This window comes from Micropterus salmoides, unplaced genomic scaffold (genome assembly GCF_014851395.1).
Source record: "Micropterus salmoides isolate LMB-PRFRI ecotype aquatic unplaced genomic scaffold, ASM1485139v1 Ms_hic_scaffold_6, whole genome shotgun sequence".
NCBI lineage: Eukaryota > Metazoa > Chordata > Actinopteri > Centrarchiformes > Centrarchidae > Micropterus > Micropterus salmoides.
The window spans coordinates 28,322,452-28,346,502 of NW_024044348.1; the positions used below are offsets into that span (position 1 = coordinate 28,322,452).

At 42.2% G+C, this 24,051-nt stretch overlaps 1 protein-coding gene and 1 long non-coding RNA gene across 2 annotated transcripts in view; one reads left to right on the forward strand and one right to left on the reverse strand.

Annotated features, from left to right (window-relative positions):
- Positions 1-2,009: 2,009 nt before the first annotated feature.
- Positions 2,010-5,594, forward strand: LOC119890194. The gene is made up of 2 exons (XR_005442199.1): positions 2,010-2,093; positions 4,734-5,594. It is a non-coding gene; the product is annotated as an uncharacterized LOC119890194 (long non-coding RNA).
- A 4,268-nt stretch (positions 5,595-9,862) lies between these two features.
- Positions 9,863-24,051, reverse strand: part of fam214a (family with sequence similarity 214 member A) — a 34,593-nt gene continuing 20,404 nt past the window's right edge. The window contains exons 2-12 of the mRNA XM_038700854.1: positions 21,205-21,389; positions 18,914-19,110; positions 17,460-17,585; positions 15,379-17,239; positions 14,396-14,521; positions 13,779-13,867; positions 12,536-12,632; positions 12,076-12,234; positions 11,859-11,927; positions 11,272-11,465; positions 9,863-11,156 (exon numbers count right to left, since the gene is read on the reverse strand). Coding sequence (XP_038556782.1) covers positions 11,003-11,156; positions 11,272-11,465; positions 11,859-11,927; positions 12,076-12,234; positions 12,536-12,632; positions 13,779-13,867; positions 14,396-14,521; positions 15,379-17,239; positions 17,460-17,585; positions 18,914-19,110; positions 21,205-21,389 — 3,257 coding nt within the window. The 3' untranslated portion in view covers positions 9,863-11,002. The remainder of the gene's footprint in view (positions 11,157-11,271; positions 11,466-11,858; positions 11,928-12,075; positions 12,235-12,535; positions 12,633-13,778; positions 13,868-14,395; positions 14,522-15,378; positions 17,240-17,459; positions 17,586-18,913; positions 19,111-21,204; positions 21,390-24,051) is intronic.

Consider the following 24,051-nt stretch of genomic DNA (forward strand, 5'->3'; position numbering starts at 1 on the left):
GGAATAACATAAGGTGAATAGGAGGAAAGGTTAAGGATAAAAAAACACAGTTGAATACATATAAGCCATAACGAGAATACTAGCCTAATATTAATATTAAAAGATCATACATAAAAGATTAAATGTAAGAGGACACAATTCTCTGCCATAACACTTTCATTGACAGACTGTTGAATCAAAGCTTTCCTTTATAAAACACTACATTTGTGTGTCTTGGGGGTCGGCAAATAGGCTAAGTCTGGCATCGGGTCCATAGCCTAGTCATATTATTTCAAATCCCATAGGCTAGCCTACTCACGTTTAGGCAAGCCTACGTTTAGCTCTTTCGGTAGTGTGCGGTAGCCTAATCCAGTTGGGAGGGTTGTATGATCATCGCAACATACTGCCGATTTTTTTTCTCCCTTGTTAAATATAAGGACACTTTTGCAAAGCACGTGCTAAAGTGTGTGCTCGCTTCCCGGCGTTTGATCCGCATTCATAAACCAATAGACGCTTATTTTAATTTCCCTGAGGAAATTCAGGGGAATCCAATCACACGTTTACTGATGGCTTTTCAGAGGTGTGTCAAGCAAGCCAGAGACTCTTTTGAATGTCCATTTGAACTTTTCAGAATCAGAATCAGAATCAGTTTTATTGCCAGGTATGTGTACACACACATACGAGGAATTTGATTCAGGATTGTACATTACTTACGATCTGCTTACTTATACAATAATAAAATAATAATATAATAATAATAAAATAAAATCAGACACAAACTACAGAGTAGACAACATTATACACACTATGAACAAAACAATATAGACATATTGACAAAGTAAAAGCTCTCAATAAACTCAACATGAGGCATTGATGCAAAAAACGTTCTCGCGCTTTTATTTTGAAGGCACAATCACTTAAGAGGAAGTGATTGTGTGATCAACTGTAGCTTTTATGACTGAGATCTATTTCAGCAACAGCCGCTGTCAATTTATTTATTTTTTATTTTTCTGTTATCAAAGCAATCGGCTTGTAGAGGATGTAGAGTAGGCTACAGTGACCATGAGAGTAAGCATAGCCTACGTGAGTTTTTTTGTTGTTTTTTTTGCCCCTTGAACTGATTATAGGGGTATTTATTAAACTCTGAAATGATGTAAGCCTATAATTGTTACACTATTAAGTACTCAGTTTTGTGGCATTATTTGAAAAATATAATAATATAATAAATTCTTTTTTTATCTTCACCAAAATAAATAAATAAATATGATAATAATAATAATAAAAAACTTGTAACTTTTGCTTTTTAATTGAAATATTGCCTAAACCATGCCAGTCCCCCTCTAAAGTCATTGCTGTCCTTTCTTACATGGTGCTAATTTTGGTCCCTTGTCACATGCTTGTTTAGGTTTACATAAAAAAAAAAAAAAAGATTTTACAAGTCATTGGTAATAACTTGCTTACCAAAATGCTTCGGGTAAGATTAACTTTGTATTCAGAAATGTTATCTTGCTTAAAATACTCACAAGATGTGTATATAGGCCTAAGCTATTTGTGGTACCACATCTCTGTTGTTATTTTTTGATATTGTGCAGTTTTGGGCCCATTTTAAAATCCTTCAATTTATAGGAACATTTACATTAACTGATTTATCTGTCAGTTTTATCCAAAGTGACTTACAATGGTTAAAGGGGTTAACCTATTATACTGCATTTCCGGCTCTATATTGTAGTTCTGTGACTCCTCTATGGTAGCTTTGCCTGATTCAAAGTTAAAAAAATTTTGTATCTTATACTGGTCCTCATTTCAGACTCTGTCTGAAACAATCTGTAGATGCTCCTGTCTCTTTAAGATAAGGCTCAATCCCGTTTCACCCCTTGCCCCACCACTTGTTTTCTAGTGTACCCCTTGGCCCTTAAAACAGAGCATCAGGGACCAAGGGGTTGAAATATTCCCCTACGAAATGGAACAACCCTTCAGGAACCCGATATGTCATCAGTAGTCGACGTGGGCTCTGAAGTTAACAGAAGCAACACGTTTTTACAGGATTTCTCCATGACAAGGATTGACAACAACTCCAATATGCTGTTCTCTGCTGTGGTAATCTCTGTCGTATGGTAATGTTATATCACACATCAAGCAATCTAACTAGTCACCAATTAAAAATAAAAAACACAACTTTAACACCAGGTAACTAACGATAGCTAACAAGTCAACAAGCTTTAGCGGCTGAACCGGTCTGAACTAGTTTTTTTTTTATGATTGTTGACCATATTACACTGCAATGACATTAAACTAAGAATAACCATGGTTATCATAAATCATATGAAGAAAATACTTGTATTCTGGAAACTTTCTTGTAGCCCTCCATTTGGAGTGTGCCTCTGAAAAATCTCTGTCTGGAAGGCTATGTAAGCCTACCCCTTCGTCCTACCCCTCTATCGCAACAACTTCGGGACACCCTACCCCTAGCCATGAATGCGCAAAATGGAGGGGTCAATTGGTAGGGGCAAGGGGTGAAATGGGATTGAGCCTAAGTAACATACCTTGAAACCTGTTGTGCAACATTTTGAGGAAACATATTTAATCTGAAAATGTTGCAAACTGGTGCAAAACATTTTGAGACTGAGTTGCCAGGAGGATGGGGCTACGTGTTCCTTTGTGGGCCTGGCCAGCATTCTCTGCCTGGAGCAAATGACTGTATATGGAAATCTGGGTCTGTATGATGTCATATGGAGCATAGTTGAAAAAACTGTTGGTTGTCACATGGATTTCTTTTAAATAGTTTTACCTAAATATTTAAAGCTTTGGCCAAGTTTAACATGAACATCTTGTATTTTATTATGTGTGTATTCTTCTGAAAGCATTTTATTGATTATTTTATAGATGTGAGTATATTATATACTTTAAGCTTCAAAATGTGTTCCACAGGTTGAATCATTTCACAATTATTTTTTCTCTAACCAAAGACAACTATTATTAGCCTTCTGCACTGAGTTATTAAAAGGTTCAAAATCAGAAGCTTGAAAGAGATAACAATAGTAGCTTCAAGGAGCCCTTCTGAGAGATAATGGCCATCCTCTGCCAAGAAAAGCCACCTGCAAGAAATAATGATCCAGAACAACACATCTAAGGGATACTTTAGAAAATCCCTAGAAGTCCAAGAATGTTCTGTTAAGGAAAACATACACTATAACAAATTGCTGTAAAATAACGGCTGATTTTGTACAGTAATGTGTATACTGTAAATGTTGACGCCTTGGGGGAACAAAACAATAACAGCAAGCTCCTGTACAATCTCACGGTATAATACAGTATTTTTTGTTTTGTTGCAGAGTCCGCCCAAAACCCATCTTTTGTCATCATTTGTATTAACCCATAGTGCAAGCATGCATGCAAACAAAACATATAGCCTAAACAAAGTTTCAGAAAAGTACACTGTATACATTTACTAGTTACATGCTAAAATATAGAGTAATTCACCAGGTAGATATATAGAGCATCATTAGGTTGCTCTCACATCTGCCATGTTTCCCAATAAAAGTCATTTAAATTTGATATCAAAAGAGAGTGATAGAGTGGAGGGCTTCACTGCGCTTGCGTGTGCGGTCTGAACCCAGGGTAATGCATGCGTATCTGAAGCTGTCTTTGACCCTTTTATGATGTCTTTCCATTGGTTTTAAGCTTTTCTTTAAACTCTATTTTTTATTTTGCCTTTTTTGAATGCATTCCCTCATGTACACCTACAGTGATGCTGTTAATACAAGTTAGGTTTGTTTGTGACCCCTCTACCATGGTGTATATTGGTAAATAAGGGATTTTGTCTATTTGCATTAGGAGTGAAAAACTTGCCACTTAAAATTGAGCTCCAATATAGCCATCTGCAATGTAGTTCTGAAATACAGTCGTTACTGTCCTTCCTTTGGTCTTTACACAGCCAAGCTGCTACAGGTTGTGTCCTTTGCTTCTTTCTTGCTCGGTCCGTCTCCCATCTGCTGCAGGTTCAAATACTCCAGTTCATGAAATAAATAAGGTTGGTCAACAAAATTATAATGAAAGAAATCCTGCAGGCAGTCGTTGTCATTCAACCATTTTCCTCTTCATCTCGGTATAAAGACTGACAATGCCTATCCACTCTCCAGATTTTGAAATCTACACGGACAGTTTATTGACCAACCTTATTTAGGCTACATAAACCACAGCAGCAATTTGGAACTGCACTTAGGCTGCACTTCTATTTTGTCCATGATATTGTATTCATTAAAACTATTTCTAACAATAGACACCATGGTAGATGCTATGTCAGAGATTTAGGAAAAATGATAAGTTTTATACACTGGCTTCTTTGACAACAGTACTATAGCCAGTAGTTCCTCTTTTGAAATTTTCATTCTGAAGAGGAACATCTATTTGTGTTTAGGACTGTATGATCCCGCCCACTACACATTTAGCCAGTACCATTTTGGCACCCCAGGTTTATGATTTATTATTATTTATTATTGTATACATCACCGGATCAACATTCAGTGTAGGAGATATCTTTTTCAATATTCACAGGTAAATGTGCTCATTCATGTAGGTTTACTGTCCTGCATGATTAGAAAATCCTTTCCAAAATTTTCAATTTGGACTGATCATTCACTCATAATTATAAGACACAGAGGTCATAACCATGTGAAAATTTAAGAATATTTATTTGGTGAATGTGAGGGGATTACATATTGAGTGCAAATAATTCTCTGTTATTCCTATTGCAGGTACTTCATTGGTATCAACCCCAAGAGGGGAACAAAAGCCAGCCAGGGGAAGGTGGTGTCCAAGAAGACCAGGAAGCTGGTCCAGAAAAAGGCAGCAACTGTGAATGCCCATGTGGTCACCCTTATAAAAAAAACTCCTGGACATTGAGTGAGGCTTCATGTAGTAACACATCTCCACACAGGACTTATAGCCTTGTTTGAGTTGAGTAGTGATAGTTCCAGGTTGATTCCCTTTCTATTGCACGTCATGATCATAACTCATGGATACTGAAGGCAGGGTACAGTTTTAAGTATGGTATGAAAATTGTTGAAAGAACCTGCTTGAAATGATTAATTGTTGTTATGGATTGTGTTTTACAAGAATTACATTACTTGAAATTTGTTAGCTGCTGAAGGTGTATGAAGCAGTGGCTTTAATACATAATGTTACATGGCCATCTCTTCATATTCAAAGTTCAAGAAAAAATTATACTGAATATAGGTTACATGGACTAGGCTAGTAAAGCAAGAACTGCTTCAGAAATAGCATTTTACTGTATTGTATTTTAGAGAAATGTACTTATTTTGAAATTTGTCATTTAATTTTTTTGATAACATATTGACTTTAATAAATGCCAAATGTTGCACTAAAATAACAGTATAACTGCAACCAAAAAAACAGTATTATACTGTAATGCTTAGATTCTATACAGCACATTACTGTAATATTTTTTAATAAAGTGTTGTTATTGATTACAGTAGTTACACTGTAGAATAATAGTTTCATGCTGGCAACTGCAGCTACTGTATTTTACTGTTTAATGACAAAATTTGTTATAGCGTAGGCTTGTGAAATATAATAAAATGTATTGCAGAAGGGTCTTTTGAGCACTATGGTTTATTTAAAATGATTGTGACTAGATAAACATGTTAACCTTTTTAAAATCTTATTTGTTTAATTTTTAATGGTGTCAAATGAATTAAAAACTAGAGCATTCAAAAAAATATATATAAAAAAAAAAAATCACATTACAAAGATTTATAGTTAAACAAAATAAGTGAATTAGTACACTAAAGTGGCTATTAGATGGCAGTAGAGGATAAGAAATTCACCATCGTAACTAGCCAGAAAGGGTGCGGTCAGCGAACATAGGGGAGATTATGTGAAAATCCTGTCTAAATGAGATTGAGGAAAATAAAAGGAAGTGTTTGCTAACTGCACATTCAGTTCATCCTGATGCCTGTTGGGATGTAACTTAGATTTTTGTCTTTAATGGAATAAAACAAGAGTTACGAATGTAACTACGGTTCTATGAATTCTGGATGACACTCTGATGCCTCTTGATGACCATCAGACGGCGGTGCTTTAGCACTGGATGTCTCCATCTTGCATTTGCCTAGGTCGAATAATTATACCAACAAAGTCACCTGTGACTATCCGATGATGTAGGGCGCACGCCCCAGTATAAAACCCTCTCGTTCTATTTCATTCTTCCTGAGCGCCAGATGGTGGTGCTTTAGCACTGGATAATTTATACCAGCAAGGTCACGAAGAATGCTCACCATGCTAAGGAGTGGAAGCAGTCGACGGGACGGCTGTTGCCACCGCATGGGGAGCAGCCACATTTACCCGGTAAATAGCGAGCAAAGGTACATGAAGACTCCCAGCTTGCGGAAGTTCAGATGTCAGACCCCTCTCACGGCTGCCCAGGATGTGGACACACTCTGAGTAGAGTGACACTTTACCTTACTAGGTGCAGGCAGGCCTTGCGACCTATAAGCATGCAGAATCACATCCACAATCCTTCGCCCTTCCTACAACCCCCATAGCAAACAAAAAGATTGTCAGACTTGAACTGGACACAGTAGCTGTGACAGCTCTTCCGCCCCTTCAGATGAGCCTGGTGGCTTGGTTTACATGTGAGGGACCCATTCAGGTACCAAAACAGGCACCTCAGGCTCACTGATAGGGCATGCAGTTCTCCCACTCGTTTTGCTGATGTGACAGCAAGCAGAAATGCTGTCTTAGCAGACAACCACCTCAACTCTGTCTGTCCCAACGGGTCAAATGGGGGCAGACCCAAGGATCTCAAAACCACCTTAAAGTCCCATGGTGGCACTACAGTGACACCTGATAGTCTAAGACTCTGCACGCCCTTCAAGAACTGACTAACCAGATAGTGTGAATTGGTAAGCCTGTCCTCGAAAGGCGAACCTCAGGAACTGCCTGTGGTGTGATGCAATAGACACTTGAAAATAGGCATCCTCGAGGTCTATTGACACAAACCAGGCCCCCTGCGTCACTGACTGGATGACATCTGCCATCCATAACATTTGGAATTAAAAAATACGCTGAATAGAACCCACTGAGCTGTGTATGCCCTTCTACATGCTTGATGGCGTCCTTCTCTAGAAGGGCTGCAAGTTCCTGGCTGAGGGCCAGGGATTTTGCAGGATCTCTGATCAAAGACCTTCTGATCCCGCAGAAAAGTGGTGGCTGCCGTCGGAACTGTAGTGTGTATCCCTCTCCCAGTAGCTGAGGTTCTGCTGAGAGAAGCGTCGGACGACGGCCAGTGGTTCTCAAGTCTGCTGCGCCGCTGGTCCGAACATTTGACCCAGCACCACAGGAAGGGAACAGAGGGTGCGAGGACACCCCTCTGACAGAGGGGACTGCGCCAGCCAGACCTTGCGGCCTGCCAGTGTCACTGTCGAAATCAACCTTCCAAGCTCCCTAGACATGAATGCAAAGGCCTGAAGGGATGCATCACTAAGAGTCTGGGCCGAGGAGCCCGCACCAGACTCGATGAGGGATGATGAGGTTAGAAAAGGAATTACCAATACAGCCCATGCTATGTTATAACTCTGCATCCGGTCTGAGAGAAAAAAGCACTCAAAGGTGCTGGCGCCATAGGAGCTTCATCCAGCGTGTCCCCCTCCTTGTCTTGCCCTTCTTCCCCTTTATATGTAAACAAACTGCAGGAGGCTGCAGTCGATAACACATCATCCTCTTGAGGCGAGTCCCTTGTGGCGGAGTCACCACTGGGAGCTGGCCCCCTATTATCAAGCTGGAGATTGAACAGTCCATCAACTTTGAGAGCCAAGTTGTCCACCTTCCTCGATTTTTTTAGGTGGACCGTGTGAGACTGATAGACTATCAGGTGCCAGTATCACCGCCTAGCTCTGCAAGTCTAGCCCTTCTTACTGACAGTGGCATAAACCTACAGTTCATACATGGATTGTCAGAGACCCCTGCCTTGAGGTGTGCACTGGTCATGGTTCCATTTGGAGCGGCACCATGCAGGCGTCACAAGCCATGATTCCATCTAATTGTCAAGCGTATTTTAAGCATACTTTTGACATGTTGCAAAAAAAGAACAAATATGTGCGTTTCCATCAGCTGGTTTGGAGCGAATAAACCAGTCTACGGTAACGTAGTTACGTCAGTAGTTGACGTTACACATGGCTGTAATAAACAAGACGCATGGGTTCCAAACCAGAAACAAAACCAATGGCATGAACCTGATGGCCACTGATCTTGATAAATGGAGAGAGGTCCTCAGAAATGTGTTTCAAGCGAGCAAGTTGCCAGCCATGTCTTCGCACGTTATGGGAATATTCGGTGTTGTGGTGAGTTTTGCATGCCTGCCGAGAATTGCATGCACTTCCAAATAATGCTTTTAAACGCTATAATATCCTTTGTGTGGTTCATCAATGGTGATAAATGATTTGAAGTATATATTTTATGACCGTTTAGAGTCATTATTTTATTACACTCAGTAGAAGTAGCATTCATTGAGATTCAGCAAAAATATGCTGTGATAACCCCGTCTGATCAGTGTGCAGAGCCAAGTATCTGAAAAGGACCTTTAAGAGGTGAATGTATACTATGAAGGCTACCTGCCAAGATTTGCATCCACCTCTTTTCTCAGCACAAATGAGTGTTAACAGCCGCGAGGTGCATGAAATTCTAGGCAGGCATGCAGAACTCTGCGCAACTGGGAAAGACGCCGACAGCAGAAGCGGCTGATCAGTCATGAGTTACAAGTTCGCTATTTCAGAACTTAATCGGCAAAAGAGTTTCCATCTCCCATTTAGCGCATTTACTCTTTCGACAAAGGCATAAACCACCTCAAGCGAGCGTAAAAACTTTTTTGCGAAATTAAGGATATTTTTTTCAAATTTTGCCGTTTCTATCAACCTTTTCTAATGCGATAGTTCAATGCGCATTAAAAAACGTTAATAACACGGCTACAGACATACGAGCTCAACATGTCACTTAGTGAAGCTGTTCTCACAAAATACACTCATAGCAGGCTAGCCCTGCTATAGGTGACCTGCTATTATGTTTCCTCAATGCGAGAAGATTGAAGGGACAGATTGCGTGATGACGTGAGGGTTTATAATGGGGCGTACGCCCTACGTCATCGCATGGTTACAGGTGACTTTGTTGGTATAATTACCCGACCTGCGCAATTGCGAGACGGAGACATCCAGTGATACAAGCACCGCCGTCTGGCCGTCAGGAAGAATGAAATAGAAACTTTTGCACCGATTTTTGACTCTCCAGAGAAGTTTTTGGACTACAAGTTATTGACTATTTTGGCGAGTTTCTTAAAGTGGTGAAGACTTTGTTTCGAGTCTTTAGCTGGCCTAGCCCAGACCTAGTCCATCAATCTGACATTGTAGCATTATAAATATTCCAGAAAATATGTAAAAGCATAATAGGTAAGTGTCTTGCTAAGAGACACACTGGTGGATGTGTCGCAAGTGGGAATCAAACCGTGGTCTCTAATACCAAAGGAATGGGTCTTATCCACTGCGACATCGCCACCCCATTTGACACAAAGGTGCGCAAGTAGACCTGAACATTTTGCTAGGAGAGCTAACATAGCATTTAGTTTTACAAAGTTAGGAAGCAATGTTTTAGTCAAGATGTTGCCTAACATATAAAACAATGATTACCAGTCTCTTCCTCACAGTTGTGTTTTCTACCACAATACACACTATTGTTTGAACTGAGGACAACAGCACACCCAACTTATCATTCCTGCCACACGTGATGAGTGTGGAAATTATAGCGTCATCCCTGATTCCATATCTGGTATACCAGGAAACATAGTGGGTAAAAATGAACACAAAGAGACAGAAGCTGCTCTCAAGATTGCTTTAGAAGATATATAGATATATATTTTTTTTTCAGATTTGAATATTAATGTCAAAAATACATACTATGATATACAGTTTGCACTACATCATCTTAGCATGACAGACGTCACAAGTAGTAACTGAAATATTAATTTAAATATTAAATAAACTGATGGGTAAGTGAATGCGTAAACACTAAACTAAGGTTACTCTTCCTATTGCAGCACTTCCAATAAAGTGGTTCTGTAACAGTACAAAAGTATTAGAATATTACTATTTTCTGTTTCATTTCCAGTTATATTGAGAAAAAAAAAATCCACAGTGCACTTCTGATGTTCTGCTGTGAAGCTTTCAGGTGAATCTAGCTTGATCGACTTTTCTAGTGGTCCATGGTATGTTTTGTTTTGGACGAGTGGATGGCGTTGCACCAGTTGGTCACCCGCATCCTCTTCCATAAGCACTCCCTCTGCTCGGAGCTCAGGAATCACAGGGTCAAAGCTGAGTTCATGTTCAGTTCAATCAATTTAAGCTTCAAGAATTTAAAACTAAATCTTTTACTATTAAAATGGCCTTGTATTGCATTTATAAAGACACTAATTTAGATTGAACATTTACTGTGTCAAGTGGAGGTCCAATTAACATTGTGATTTGAGTAAACAGAGTAAAGTAGCACAGACTCTGCTGAAATAATTGTGAAAGTGTCTAACTGCTCACTGGTCTCTACACTCCTGCCAGACGCTGGAGGGGATACACACAACAGCAGGAAAAGACTTAACTATCATATCTGGTCATTCTATCATTAGGCCCTCTTAACCAGAAGACTGGGATCTGAAACATACTCTGTAACTGTAACTTTTGACCCAACCTCTCTGATCCAAACTGGTGCACTTAACAGCGAACAAAGTTTCATTTGTGACGAATCTCCCAGGCTCTTAGTCCCTCCTTTGTCAGTTCTGGGTGACCGAGGGGATGAAAAGATTTTGGGCACAGGCCACGTGAGTCTTGTTGACTGACGTTCTTAAATCGCTTCTCTTTCGGAGCCTTTGCAACTAGCTATGGACTGAGTAAGAGTCTGTCGCTGGCATCGAAGTGTGACTGAAGCTTCGGTAGTGGCCTGCCGGGTGGAGAAGGGAGGGGGTCAGGCCTCAGCAGCGAGGAGAGAATGGTGGGTCAATTGGGGACTCTGTGAAGGACTGGAGCTCGTAGGCAGCACCGCTGTCCACCTCCATGGACTTCCTGGAAAACAGCAGACGGATGTCCCTATGGAGGTAGATCTTCCCAGACTTAGAACTCTGGAACCTGGTTGGCATTGCAGAGGGAGACATAAAGGATGAACAAGGGAGGAAAACGGTCACTGCTACCGGATATATTCCACTTTTTCTGTCCACTAGAGATGAAATGACGGCCAACTCACCTCAGATGAACGAGGTAGCGCAAGGTGCGTCCATGGCTGAGGGCCTTCCTGCTGGTGTGATTGTTTATGTCACGGCGGACGGGAACAGAGAAAGTCCTCTGGCGTAGGAAGGTCTGGTGTCCAGCTGGCATGGCTCGTAGGTCGTACATCACAACAAACATCTTCACCACTGTCTTGTTGGGATTGAATAAGGTCTGAGGGGCACAACCAGAGAGCATGCGAGGATTTAGACAGTTTTCTAACTCTGACCTAAACTCTGATCTATACAGACACAACAAAACCTTACATGCTGTGAAAAATATATATAATGAACACCAAACTATAAATATCACTCTAATAGTGTAATTGAAGTACATAGAGGTAAATACCTTTCAAAATCAGAAGTATATGTACCATAAATGGATAAATGCACACCCATGTCTGTTACATGATTCATTTCCCACTATAACCACTAGGTGTCTCCCTTTCCTTTTGTTAGTTGATGTAATTTGCTCTTTGTTCTCAGCCATTTGCACACCATGATGTATATATTCCACAAAAATTTATATTTTTAGAACATATCTACATTTGTAAAAATATTTCCTCACCACTTGAATGGTTCCTGATGGAGGTACACGGTAGCCCCTTTTCCCAAGGGACTCCAGGTTTATCACACCCTGTGAGAAAACACATCACAACCACTGTCACAAACAGGCATACAAAAGGAAATAAAGTTGCAGACACAGCTTTTAGCTCAAAGCTCAGTCACACAGGCTGGAACAACAAAACTGAATTATTGATTGGGGGGGGAAGAAGTAATCTCACCATATATGGTGAGGGAGCGTTGTCATCGGAGACACTGTAGAATGACACATCCACAGGTAAGGTCAGGTGACTGGGGCAGAAGGACCCGCTGGCTCCAACCTCTGCTGTAAATCCCTCCACTAACCCTAAAGGCTCCAGGCGGTAGTTCAGCACGCACTCCTAATTAAAAAAATATTTATTTTTCTTTCTTTCTCTCTCTTTTTTTTAACGCAGACGATATCAATAACTTCTCACAAACTTGTTGTACAATATAAAATGTACAAGCTGCTAAATGATTGCTATTCCAGATTGTACATTTTAAACACGTCTGGCAGGCGAATCGATTCCCTTTGTTGAGCTTTCTGTCTAATTTGAATTATTTATGGATGAAAAATGGCATGAAAGTACAGCTAAGAGTACACAAATCTCTAACAACAACGAACGAGAGGGGCATGATTCTGAGTGTGTTTTTGTGTTATACCTCAAAGTTTCCCAGTAGACTGAGACTGGCAGGTGGAGCACTGGCACTGAACAGCTGCTGTGACTCATCTGTGTACCCCTCTGTCTTTGGACACACCCTGAAGGGTTAAACACACACACACACACACACACACACACACACACACACACACACACACACACACACACACACACACACACACACACACACACACACACACTCAAGTTGTTTTCACTGCATGATGTTTATGTGACAAGCATTCCTGGTACCTCACTCCAGGATGAGATATAATTATCTCAGACTGAATTGTGAGTAAACAAAAGCAATATTAGTCATCTCAAAATGTCTGCTACTCTTGACATCTTAATTTACTGAAGGAAGAAAAAAATGGCATTTATATCCATTGGTCACACAAGTCAAGCTTTAGTCACATATTTTAATTAAGCAAACCTTATTTAGAAGAATGACAACAGCTTTTACCAGCCACAACTTGTCCAGTGGCTAAAATGAACCTTCCAACCTGAAGGCCAAACATCTGCTTTATCAGAAGCAGCACTGAGCTACCACCCACGTCTGCTGTGTGTAGGCAGTGCCATGAAGCCCTGTGTATATCAGGCCAGTTCAGTTCTGTCTGCCATTTTGAACAGAATGCGTGTGAATCTAGATGCAGTCACAGTACAGCAGAGCTTCAGCAGGTGGCAGCGTGAGAGGAATAGTCAGCAGTACAGGGCTCTCCTAACCTCAACACTCTTAATTGCCTGATCTCAAGACACACAGACAATACAACCTGTTGCTGATCCATGACTATGTCAATGTTAGGGTTTATATACGGTAGCTCCTCCCTAATACAGATCCCTTGCACACTGGTCCTAAGACTTTGGACAGCTCGACTAATACTTGCGGAGTATTATAATAATAATAATAATAATAATAATAATAATAATAAAAATTCAACTTAAAAACACAATAGAAAGCTATAGAAAATATCAAAACTAAAGTTTGCTATACTGGCACTTACACATAGTAACAGCTGAAATGGTCTAAAGTGGGAAAAAAAAGTAAGTTGGATGATGCAAAGTATGAGTAACTTAGTCCAGATGGTACTATAATAAACAGCTGATGTGGAGGCAACTATAAAACAACAGTTGTCCTTCAACTGTTATTAAGACATTAAACATTATACTTGTCAAAGTATCCTTGTGGAGAAACTGAGCTGGAGTGTGGTAACCACAGTACCAAAGATCCCAGGTGAGGAAAAGTTTACCTTTTCCCAGAGGCCCAAGGCAAACCCTTACAGCCAGCCAGAGAGGTGTCCAGGTCAAAGTAGCCTGTTTGATTTTTCCTCTGAGGAACCTGCAGCGAAAACACGGGACATGATTAACACAGAGCAACTGTCAGAGTACCCCAGGTAAGAGCTTGACGGACAAGATATCGGGTTCTTCTTTGAAAATCTAGGACTCTAGGATATTCTGTGCAATGTGCGTCACGATGTGCATGTGAAAATAAGTGAGCCTGTGTGTTTTTCTCTGTGTTTATAAGTGTGAGCAAGACCATTCAGAAGACAGGAAACCGTGTCGATCAAGGAGTGTGGTAACCTGACTCAGTCACTTTCTGTGGCTAATGAGGCACACATGAGTCAAGTGCCTTACCCGTCTGTGTGTGTGTTTCTGTGTGTACATTAACCTTGGCTAACAACTCAGTGGTCCAGCAGCAATAAAAACACCTGCCAGACATTTCAAAAGTCTCTTTATGACAAAATTCACAGGTCCACTGATGAAAGTAGGGAGTAATGCCGACGATGGCTTGTAATAAAGGGTAGTGAATGTGGTGTTATGACAAACAATGACTGCGAGTTTCACTGTGCAGATGAGTGTTTCTTACAGGGCTGGAGAGCAGAGGCAGGCCAGTGCAGGGGTGGAAGGCCTTGGTCGCCGTAGAGTCTAGTGAGTGGCGATTCTGTTTCTTCCAGGTGTTGCAAGGCCGCAGAGGGGAGGGGCTGTGAGCTCGCTGGAGCACAGAAACGAGAGAGATTAAGGCAGCTTGCAAGTAAAGTGGAATCATCTGTATTTATCAAATCATGTTCTCATTTATCACACGCCATCTTGATTACCACTCACTCCAGTCCCACCTGCTCCCAACAAATCATTTAAACCGAGCATAAATGGGTAGGTTCCATCCAGTTTACATATGAAACGTGTGATGCCTGTTGTTACCTATTCACTTATTCCTGAAATTAAGTGTCAGTACTTTAGTAGATAGTTTAGGCTTCCTGACAATATTTTCATGGAATGAGTAAATTGTTTAATAAAGTATTTAATTTCCAATAGCTATATGTATATACACTTTTTAGAATATAACTTAAAAAAATTGTGTAGTTTGGCAGTTACTGAAATATATTTTTGTCTGTAAGATAAATATGAGGCTACCGCCAGCAGTTAGTTAGCTTAGCTTAGTACAAAGACTGGAAACAGCAGAGCCTCCAAGAAATCACTGCTCCCTGACAAAAAATATGTGTTTTTACACTTGGTTCGGTTTTTGTAAAGATTAAACAAACAAGTTATTACATGTTAATTAGTGAGGTTTAGGAGGGGATGGAGGATTTTGTTCATTTTGGACAGAGGCAGGCTAGGTGTCCCCAGCCTCCCCCTTTCCAGTCTTTGTAGCCTTTTATTTACCGTACAGACACAAAATCATATCGATCTTTTAATCTAACAGCAAGAAAGTGAATTAGCTTACTTCCCAAAAACATTTCCTTTAGTGATGCAGTTAAACAAAGCCTCCTTTAAGATAGGGCATGGAATAATTGCAGATTACTAAATGGCCTATCACTCAAAAATGAATGGACAAAATGAGGAGTCCCCTACCAGGACAGTAGTAGGGGGAGTCATGTCTGGACTGGGGGTGCTGGAGCATCCAGACTCCGAGGGGGCCTGGTTCTCATCCTGCGGGGCAGAGGCCTGAGCTGCTGCACAAACCTGCATCTGGGACTGAGGCTGAGGCTTGCTGTGGTTGTGGCTTGTGTTACAGTTCATGACCGGGCTGGCATCATTGCAAGTCCAACTAAAGATCTGGGCATTCCTGGGGCTGTTCTCAAGGACAGGGGAGACAGAAGGAGTTTCATGGCTGCTGGGTATCCTGACTCTGAGCTTGTCCTGTGTGGGAGTTCGTAAACGCTGACCAGCCTGGGTGTGGGACTGGCCTTTTAATGAGGGTTCTTCAAGTGTAAACTGAGCACCATTTTGGGCCTGTGGAGAATGGCATTCGGTCCTCGGACTGACTCGGGCCTTGTCTGTGCAAACGGGCGCGTGTGTGGCAGCGGCGTGCGTGCTGCCTCTGTGAGGTTCGTGGCTGGGTATGTGGCCGTTGGCGAAGCCGTTGGTGGCAGTGTGGGAGGCTTGTGGGATGTGTGTGGTGTGCGAGTATGTGCGGACCGTGTGTGTGACTGTCGTTGTGTGTGTGTGATGCAGAGGGCTGCCGCTCCTGCTGTGCCTGGGGGACAGCGAGGGCACAGTCAGTCTCTCCTGGATGAGTCTGGTAATGTCATGTACTGCCTGGGCAATCAGGGAGCTGTCCCTCGCCCTCTCTTTTTCTTTCTCCTTCTCTCTCTCCCTCCCTCCATTCCTCTCCTCCTCTACGTCTCTTGCCTCAGTCATTTTCAGCTTCCTGCAGGCTGCAGGCTTAGGGGATGAGCTCTCTCGTTTGCTGAAGGAAGTGTCAGTCACAGGTGTGTTGAAGGGACTGGGCCACACACGTCCCACAGACTCATAGGGCGGTACCTCGGGCTCTTTGGTCTTACTGGCAGTTACGTCGTCATGGTTACTGCCCCACATGGCTTTGGGAGGGTTGTCAGAAGCGAAAAGGCCAGGAGGGAGTGGCGGTGCTGTGGGGTCGCAGAAGTTGAGCCTCTGTGCGATGCGGGCGATAACTTCTTGCCTCTCCTGCAGCAGGGAACCAATCAGGGGGTTTGTCTCGGTTGCGGCAGGCCTCGGGGAGGGGCAGCGGGGTGGTTCAGTCAAGGAGAAATTCTTAAAAGCTCTCAGTGGCTCAGGGATGGGCCCCTTTGACCTCTCACTGCTGTTGTTGCAAGACCCATAGTCCTCTACTTGTGTGGGGTCAGACGAACCATTGAGAGCTGAGTACAGCCACTTCCCTGCTTTACTTGTGGGAAGTGGAGAGGGGGAGTGGGAGCGGGAGGGCGTGGGGGAGTGGGAGGACCTGTGGAACAGTGGGGAGCCCTGACGTTGGGGGATGTTGACCTGCGGAAGCTCACCATTCTGATACACGTGGTCTTCACCGGGCTCCTGGCTCTTCTTGCTGTAAGGAGGTGGCACAGCAGTGTGGGGAAGGCTATTGATGGGTATGTTGTTGATGGGAAGATTAGGAATGGGTAATCCATTGAGGAGAAGGCCAGACATGGAGTTGGAGCTCTTGCTGTACATGTTGGAGTTGTGAAGGAGGTCGTCTTTGCTGGGGTCCTGCCTCTTTTTGAGGGTGGGTGGGCCACCATGGCTGTTGAGGTTTGGGTTGAGGCTGGGGGTCTTGCTGTAAAGTGGAGGCAGGCCGGTATGGATGCTGCAGGCCAGGGTGGGGTAGGTGGGTTGGCGGGGGAGTGACTGGACATGAACCTGCAGCGCAACACTTTGGGACACATTGGGGACTGGGAAAATGTGCTCTGAAGGAGGCTGGGAGAACTTCCACACCAGCTCCTCATCAGCAGCACTGATCCTGTTTGACACACAGAGAGAGAGAGAGAGATCTTAAAATATCCAGGAATTGTCAGAGCCCTCAGGGATATGGCTTTACTTCCTCTAATTCAATTTTGAAAACAGCACAGCACACAAGACTTACACTCATATACGTGTTTGATAATAATCTGGTCCAGCAGCCTCAGTGAAAAGCCTTCAGCCCACCAGTGTCAAAGTCTTCAGTAAGTGTTATGTCTGACCTGTACAGGATGTTTCTGGGGACGATGCCATGGGAGGCGCTGAGCCAGGCGCTGAGCTGGGAGAAGAAGACGTAGGATCGAACAGCCAACAGCAGCGTCTTCTCCTCAATGAAGCGGTCGCCGCTTCTATTAAAAACACAGAGGTGGAAATGTGCCAGTATGTCAGGTTAATGAGAAACCAGTTCAAGGATGTGTGTGTGTTTTCAAACACAGTGTTCCCTGTTCCTACAAGTGTCAGTAGGAAAGTGGGCCACTTTGTGAGGGTAATTAACCCGCTGAGTGCTAAACCACTATTATTTATCATACTTGTATTATTTTATTTAGAATTATATGTATTTTTTTTGGGGGCATTTGTATAGCATTTTTAGCCTTCACTTTTGCATGTCTCTGTCTAATGGACAATCGAACCCATGTATATGTCATGTAATGACACATTTACAAAGACATTCTTATAGAAACTTATGATTTTTTTTTAATTCAGAATGTATTAAACACACAGAAAGTGGGGATTTTATACCTCTTATATGCTTATTAGGGGGGCTACATGGCTTTTCCCAGGGTACAGCCATTAAGCCAATGTTGTGGTACTGTAGAAATTCATCTGCCATCAGGACTCTATATCTAGGTCTATATGCAGCACAACATCATGCCACTCAGAATAGTGATTTATATAAAGTGTTGACACAGATGCACTTTTTGCTGACAAATGATGATGTTGGAATATTTGTAAAAATAAAACATGCAGAGACCTCCCCCATCAACCTCCCGGATCAAACACTTAGCGAGCAAGATGAGAGGTGGACTGGTTTTACAGCGATGATGCTTGGTGCGCAAACACAGTCAAGATGGACACTGCTTCCCAAATGTCAATGTTAATGTAAAGATAAAACCATCTTGTTGCTGCTGTTTACATTCTCCCAAGAGGCAAATTAATAAAATGCACTGCAGAATGTTCAGGGTGTTTACGTGTCTGTATATAGCCTTTGTATATAAAATAACTGTATATAGCCTATTGTTTTATTTTACATGTTACCATATTGTAAAACACATGTATTTATCTGTTCAGTTCTGTTTGTGGCATGAAGGGACTACAAACTTTCGTTTTGTTATAAAACCTTGTGTTGTACACAGGCACTGTGTATATTGGGTATATTATTTGTTTTGTTATCCTTTCCTTTTTTTGTTCTCATGTCAACGGGAGCACAGTATGTGAAAGCATCAGTAGCGGAAACCAAGGTAATGATAACAAAGGACAGAGGTGGGTGATGGGAGGAGGCAGTAACCTTGGAAATACAACATACTGTATTCCTCTTATAACAGCAGAATTTAGCTTGAGCCTGGTCTCCTTTGTGTGAATACAGCTGTACAACCTCTCCTATGAAAACGGACACATGTGCCCTTTTCTAGCATGGCCCATGTTTAAGATCATGAGTGAGTGCTTATGTGCGCCTTACTGTCTTGGGACTGACTGCAGGGTCCATCTCTCCAGCAGCAGAGCGTCTTGTTTGATGACCGGGTCACTGATGGGGTCACTTGGTGGGCACTCGTCCCCATAGCAACAGTCTGGCAGGAGCATGACCTCAATCATGATGGGGATGTTATTCCTCCAAAGCAGGATCACCTCCGAACGGGTTCGCCTTGCCTGCCGACACTGGACACACACACACACACACACACACACACACACACACACACACACACACACACACACACACACAGGTGGAGGGTTAGCGTTCATAAGCTAATGTCAACATCAGGACCTTGAAATTTAAGGGCAAAGCAGATGGGACCCAGAAAGAGCCTCATTTAGAGCTGAATTTCTAAGTGACTTTATTTAGGTCACATCTTTTTACTGTATATGCTATTCTGTATAGCTATTACAGTGATTAAGTACACCTAATAAAAACTCATGCGGCCCCGCAATAAATCCTACCATTCATGAAGTATATATGTCCAGTTTTTCTCAGTCGCTTTGGTATATTTCTCAGATCGGAAGTGAAATACCTATAACCACTTGTTCAACCACCACATCATCTTGTCACTTGTGCACATCATAAAAGCAGTTTCTCATTCTTCTAAATAAACTGCAAATGCTTTTGGCTTTCAGCTGTGCAAATGATTACGTCCAGTTGTCTGGTGGTTCCTACCTTATTAATTGCTTTTGTCATGTTTTGATCACAATCTATCAGAACTGGTTCTCTGTTGAAAAGTCCCCCAAAACATCTAGGTATAAGTTCATTGCATAAGTCACTACATGCAAAACATTGTCAAAATCTGTTGAGCATATTTTCTATACATGTCTGTTATTTTTTGTAAATATGTCCTGAATTGATGAAGATATCTGTGATGTGGATGAGAATCTGTGGCCCGACTAGGAAAGGGTTTCATTAAGATTTTAATGGTATTACTACTCCTACCAATACTGCAGAATAAACATTGCTTTGTTTTATAAAATGTAAAATACATAAAAGAAACAATTATTTACCGCAAAAGACACAGCAATGTTTTGAGCAAATCACTTTTACAAACTCTACTGTTGTAATGATGGAAAACAAACAAAAGAAAATACAGTGGAATAGAGCAACACTTTACCAAAAAAAAGTTGCAAAATCTTTAAATGGGTGATTGAATTTATGAACAACCCATAGCTAAACAATCAGCTGGCTAATGTTTACTTTTAATCATGAACCCATGTTCGCATAACTTCGTTAACACCGTGTGTGTGCTCTAGGCTGCTACATAGCAAAGTAAATGGGGCAACGAGAGGTGAACTAGGAGCTGGGCAGTCGAAAACTGTGCATTTCTCTGCCCGTATATGATGCACTTTCTGCTCATGTTTCCGCGAGCAGGGTCTCTTGTGTGTGCTGTAATGTGAGAGAGAGAGAGAGCACGCAGGATTGGAAATAGCGAAAATGCATCGTCTTAATCTCACTACAAATTAGACACGGTTGGTGAGATGAAATGTGCAAGATAACAGATAAGATAAGCAATAATACATAGGAAATGTATTTTCTTATTTTTTTTTTAATACTGAAAGCAGAACCGATAATGTCGGAGCTTATCGATACTACGGTCTTTAATACCAGGTTTCGGTACCCATCCCATCCTAAGGGGTGTTTCCCATGTTTACATGTCTAATTGTTTCATTTATTCCGTTGTGCTTAACGGCTAAAGGTTTTGACAGTAAAGACAGTGACATGTTCACAGACTTAAATATTTACTTTTGTGAGATAGACTAAGGATTTTGAGCAAGTTACGGGCTGTTTCAGGTAATCCACTGTGTAGTGCTATTTGTATGCTCCGTTTAGAGAAATCCTCTTTCTGTTCTGCAAATGTTAAGGATGACTCGAGAAATGCACTAAAGCAACTACGAAAAACTGTAAAACTATGTTAAAGAGGTATTGATTCAACTTTATAGTCATTTCAGGCTGTAGTTTGTGCTGCTGTTGAACTGTGTTGCATTTTGCTGTTTCTAATACTTATTAGTGAAGGTTTTGGGTGCAGAGTTCGAGTTGTGTTGGTAAAATTACAGAAAATATACAATTATCTCTGGTATCTCTAATAACCAATATGTCAAATGTGCATCCCATTTAATAAGTGGGCCTCACTTAATGCTCATGACTTGAATGACACAAACACAGCAGCAACAACGTCTAGAAAAAAGAGAGACCGCCTTCTGTTTCCACCGCAGGAAAAGTTAGTATAGTATAGTATGTACATAGGTGTGAGCGCGCACGTGTGTTACCTGTGGCAGTTTGTCACTGCATTCATGCTTGTGAAGAGGCGGCATGGCCGACTGGGCCGGTGGACAGTGCAGCCCCTCGGTTCTGCCTTTCACAGAATATTCTGGTGTCCTTCCCTCTGTGATGAGCAAGGTCAGGAACACCAGGAACTCCTCCGCGTCGTACTCGAAGAACTCCTCTGTTGCATCTAGACAAGGCAGAGAAACAGAGGGTCAGCATAAAATCACTTAGCATCTAAAAAGATGACAAGGAACCAATTGGAGGAAAGCAGCAGGTAAACTATTAATTTGCCTATCCTGTCTGGGATAGTACACTGCTGGGGACAGTACACCAAAGAAAGCCTGAAAGTCTTTGTTTAGGCTTTTACTTAAGTAGATATGGCTATTTAAATTTGGCCGGAAATACTTGTTTAGAGGTGGGGTGTGGGGGAAGGCAGTACACGACACAACTTTTCCAGTTTGGCCACTTCAAAGGAATATATTTAGACCTTCAATGTCAGCTGAGGTGAGGGGTGAAGCCACACACAGACCTGCTCTCTTTTATTCAATACACACACACACACACACACACACAGTAATGACAGTGACGTCATTCACACTCATTGACAAAGCATTTACAAACTCAACCATAACGCAAGGCAAAGAACAGAAATGATACGAGTTATGCTGCACCATCCAGTTCTCCACCAGTTTTGCCAGGGTGGGGCTGGGCAAGGCTGTCAGGGTGACCAGGAACTAGCAGGACAGAGAGCTGAATCACCCTTTCACTATTCAGGACAAGGCTATTCCCCTCTGAATCAACTGCAAGACTCAATTAACTATGCAGGAGCAGAAAGACTACAGATAAGGAATACTCAGGTGGCTGTCAAAACTAAATTATAGTTCCTGTTGAGCTGCTCTATTGTGTACTATTATTCACAACCACATTTATAGCTGTTTATACAAGTTGGGGCAAGATGGGGGGCCGTTGTGCAATGGGTCACCAGTCGAAATGCTAGTAAATTGTAGCTGTGTCACTTTGTCTTCTGACACAACAAAATTAACAAAATCCTGCTCTGTTTGCGTGATTGAAGCTTAGATCTGAAGTAGTGGTATTTTTAGCAGAAGGTTGCAGTGCCCGTCTTAGCTCTCTATCTCTTGTACTCCTCCAGAGAAAACTCCCAGAATCCCGTAGGAGGTCAGCTGATTCACAGCAGCTCTGAGAATCACAGCTTTCTTTTTTTCCACAGCACACAGGCAAAAAACACTGACGTACTGAAGCTGCCTGCCGTACAAGCCCTCCCCCCTGCCTTGACTGAAATTGGTAGTCAAACAAATATTAGGTCACAATTACGTGGACATATTTATATTATTCGGGTCTGCATAAAGCTAGAAGAACAAAAACACACATACACACAGCCCGTCCTCCTCCCACTAGGGCCTGGCTGGCTAGAACAGAGTCCCGCTCAGCTGGCTGGCTCTGCAGAAGTGTGAGCTATGAGCTGCTGTATCTGTGTGTGTGTGTGTGTGTGTGTGTGTGTGTGTGTGTGTGTGTGTGTGTGTGTGTGTGTGTGTGTGTGTGTCTCTCTCTCTATGTACGTATTGCAGTCAGCTAGCCAGTCACGCACATTCCTCTCAGGGAACTCCTCCTACATGCCTTTAAGCTGCTGCTGCACGTGGGGAGAGGCGCAGTCCAACACAAAACATGAGGAGGGAGGGGAGAGAGGAGAGGGGGGGTCTGTTAGCCAGCTGTAGGCTGAATAAGCGCAGGGTGAAAGAGATGGAGAGGGAGGCTATATTCAGGGACAATCTCCTTTTCTTTATGGGCTGCAATCGGAAAAGCTTGAACAAAGGGAGAAAGAGACCAACGGTGGTAGAGCAAAAAGGGAACCAGAGACAAACCAGAAGGAGTAATATATGACAAAGGTCAAGATTCAAGGTCGCAGAGTTCATTATCTTTACATGATGGTTGGCTTGAATGTACTGGATATACAGTGAGCTGCAGTTAAGGTTTATTTCCCAGTCCAAACTGGGAAATACTCCACTTCCTGATCCTATCAGGGGATTTGGGCTAAATGTGACACTCCATGAAGGAGGTGAAGCACAAAAGAGAAAGAAAGCATGGATTGATGAAGGGAAGGAGGTAAAGGAATTATTAAGGGAGTGGTGGAAAACAGCCTCTGAGAAGCGGTGTGCCACACACACACACACACACACACACACACACACACACACACACACACAGCGCCAATCATGTGTGCACAGTGGGTGTCCGATTGCTAATTTCTAGCAAAGGCAAACCCAGGAACCCATACATACACCCCTAAAGCACATGAACATCAACAAGCACATGAACAGTGACAAACGATACACCATCGCAAACACACAAACCCCACTGAAAACACACACACACAAACACAGCAGGACAAAAGGCTAGTGATGGAGGTTTTTGGTTAAGGGGCCCAGCCTATGTAAGGATCGATGAGAGCTGTCATTCTTAAGGACGTCACGCCTAATAGAACATTCCTATGAAGCCTACACACACACACACACGCACACATCCAACACAAAGAAACACCGCTGGGACGTGATCAGGATGCAGGACAACATAAAAAAAGGCGGAAAAGTAGAAAACCTTTTCCACAGACATGATAAGAGTGTGCTGCGTTCAACATACAGAAGCACATTTATATTTCCAAGATGCAGGATGCTGAAATCTTAAAGAGTCAAATCAACCCCCTCTGTAATGTTTTTAATCCTGTCATTGGTACAAATGGTTAATATCATTCATTTGGGAATTTATGTAACAGTCCGCTTTGTTTACCAATCATTAAGCCTTCGGAGCGGGGCTCAATGTTCTGTCCTGCCTTT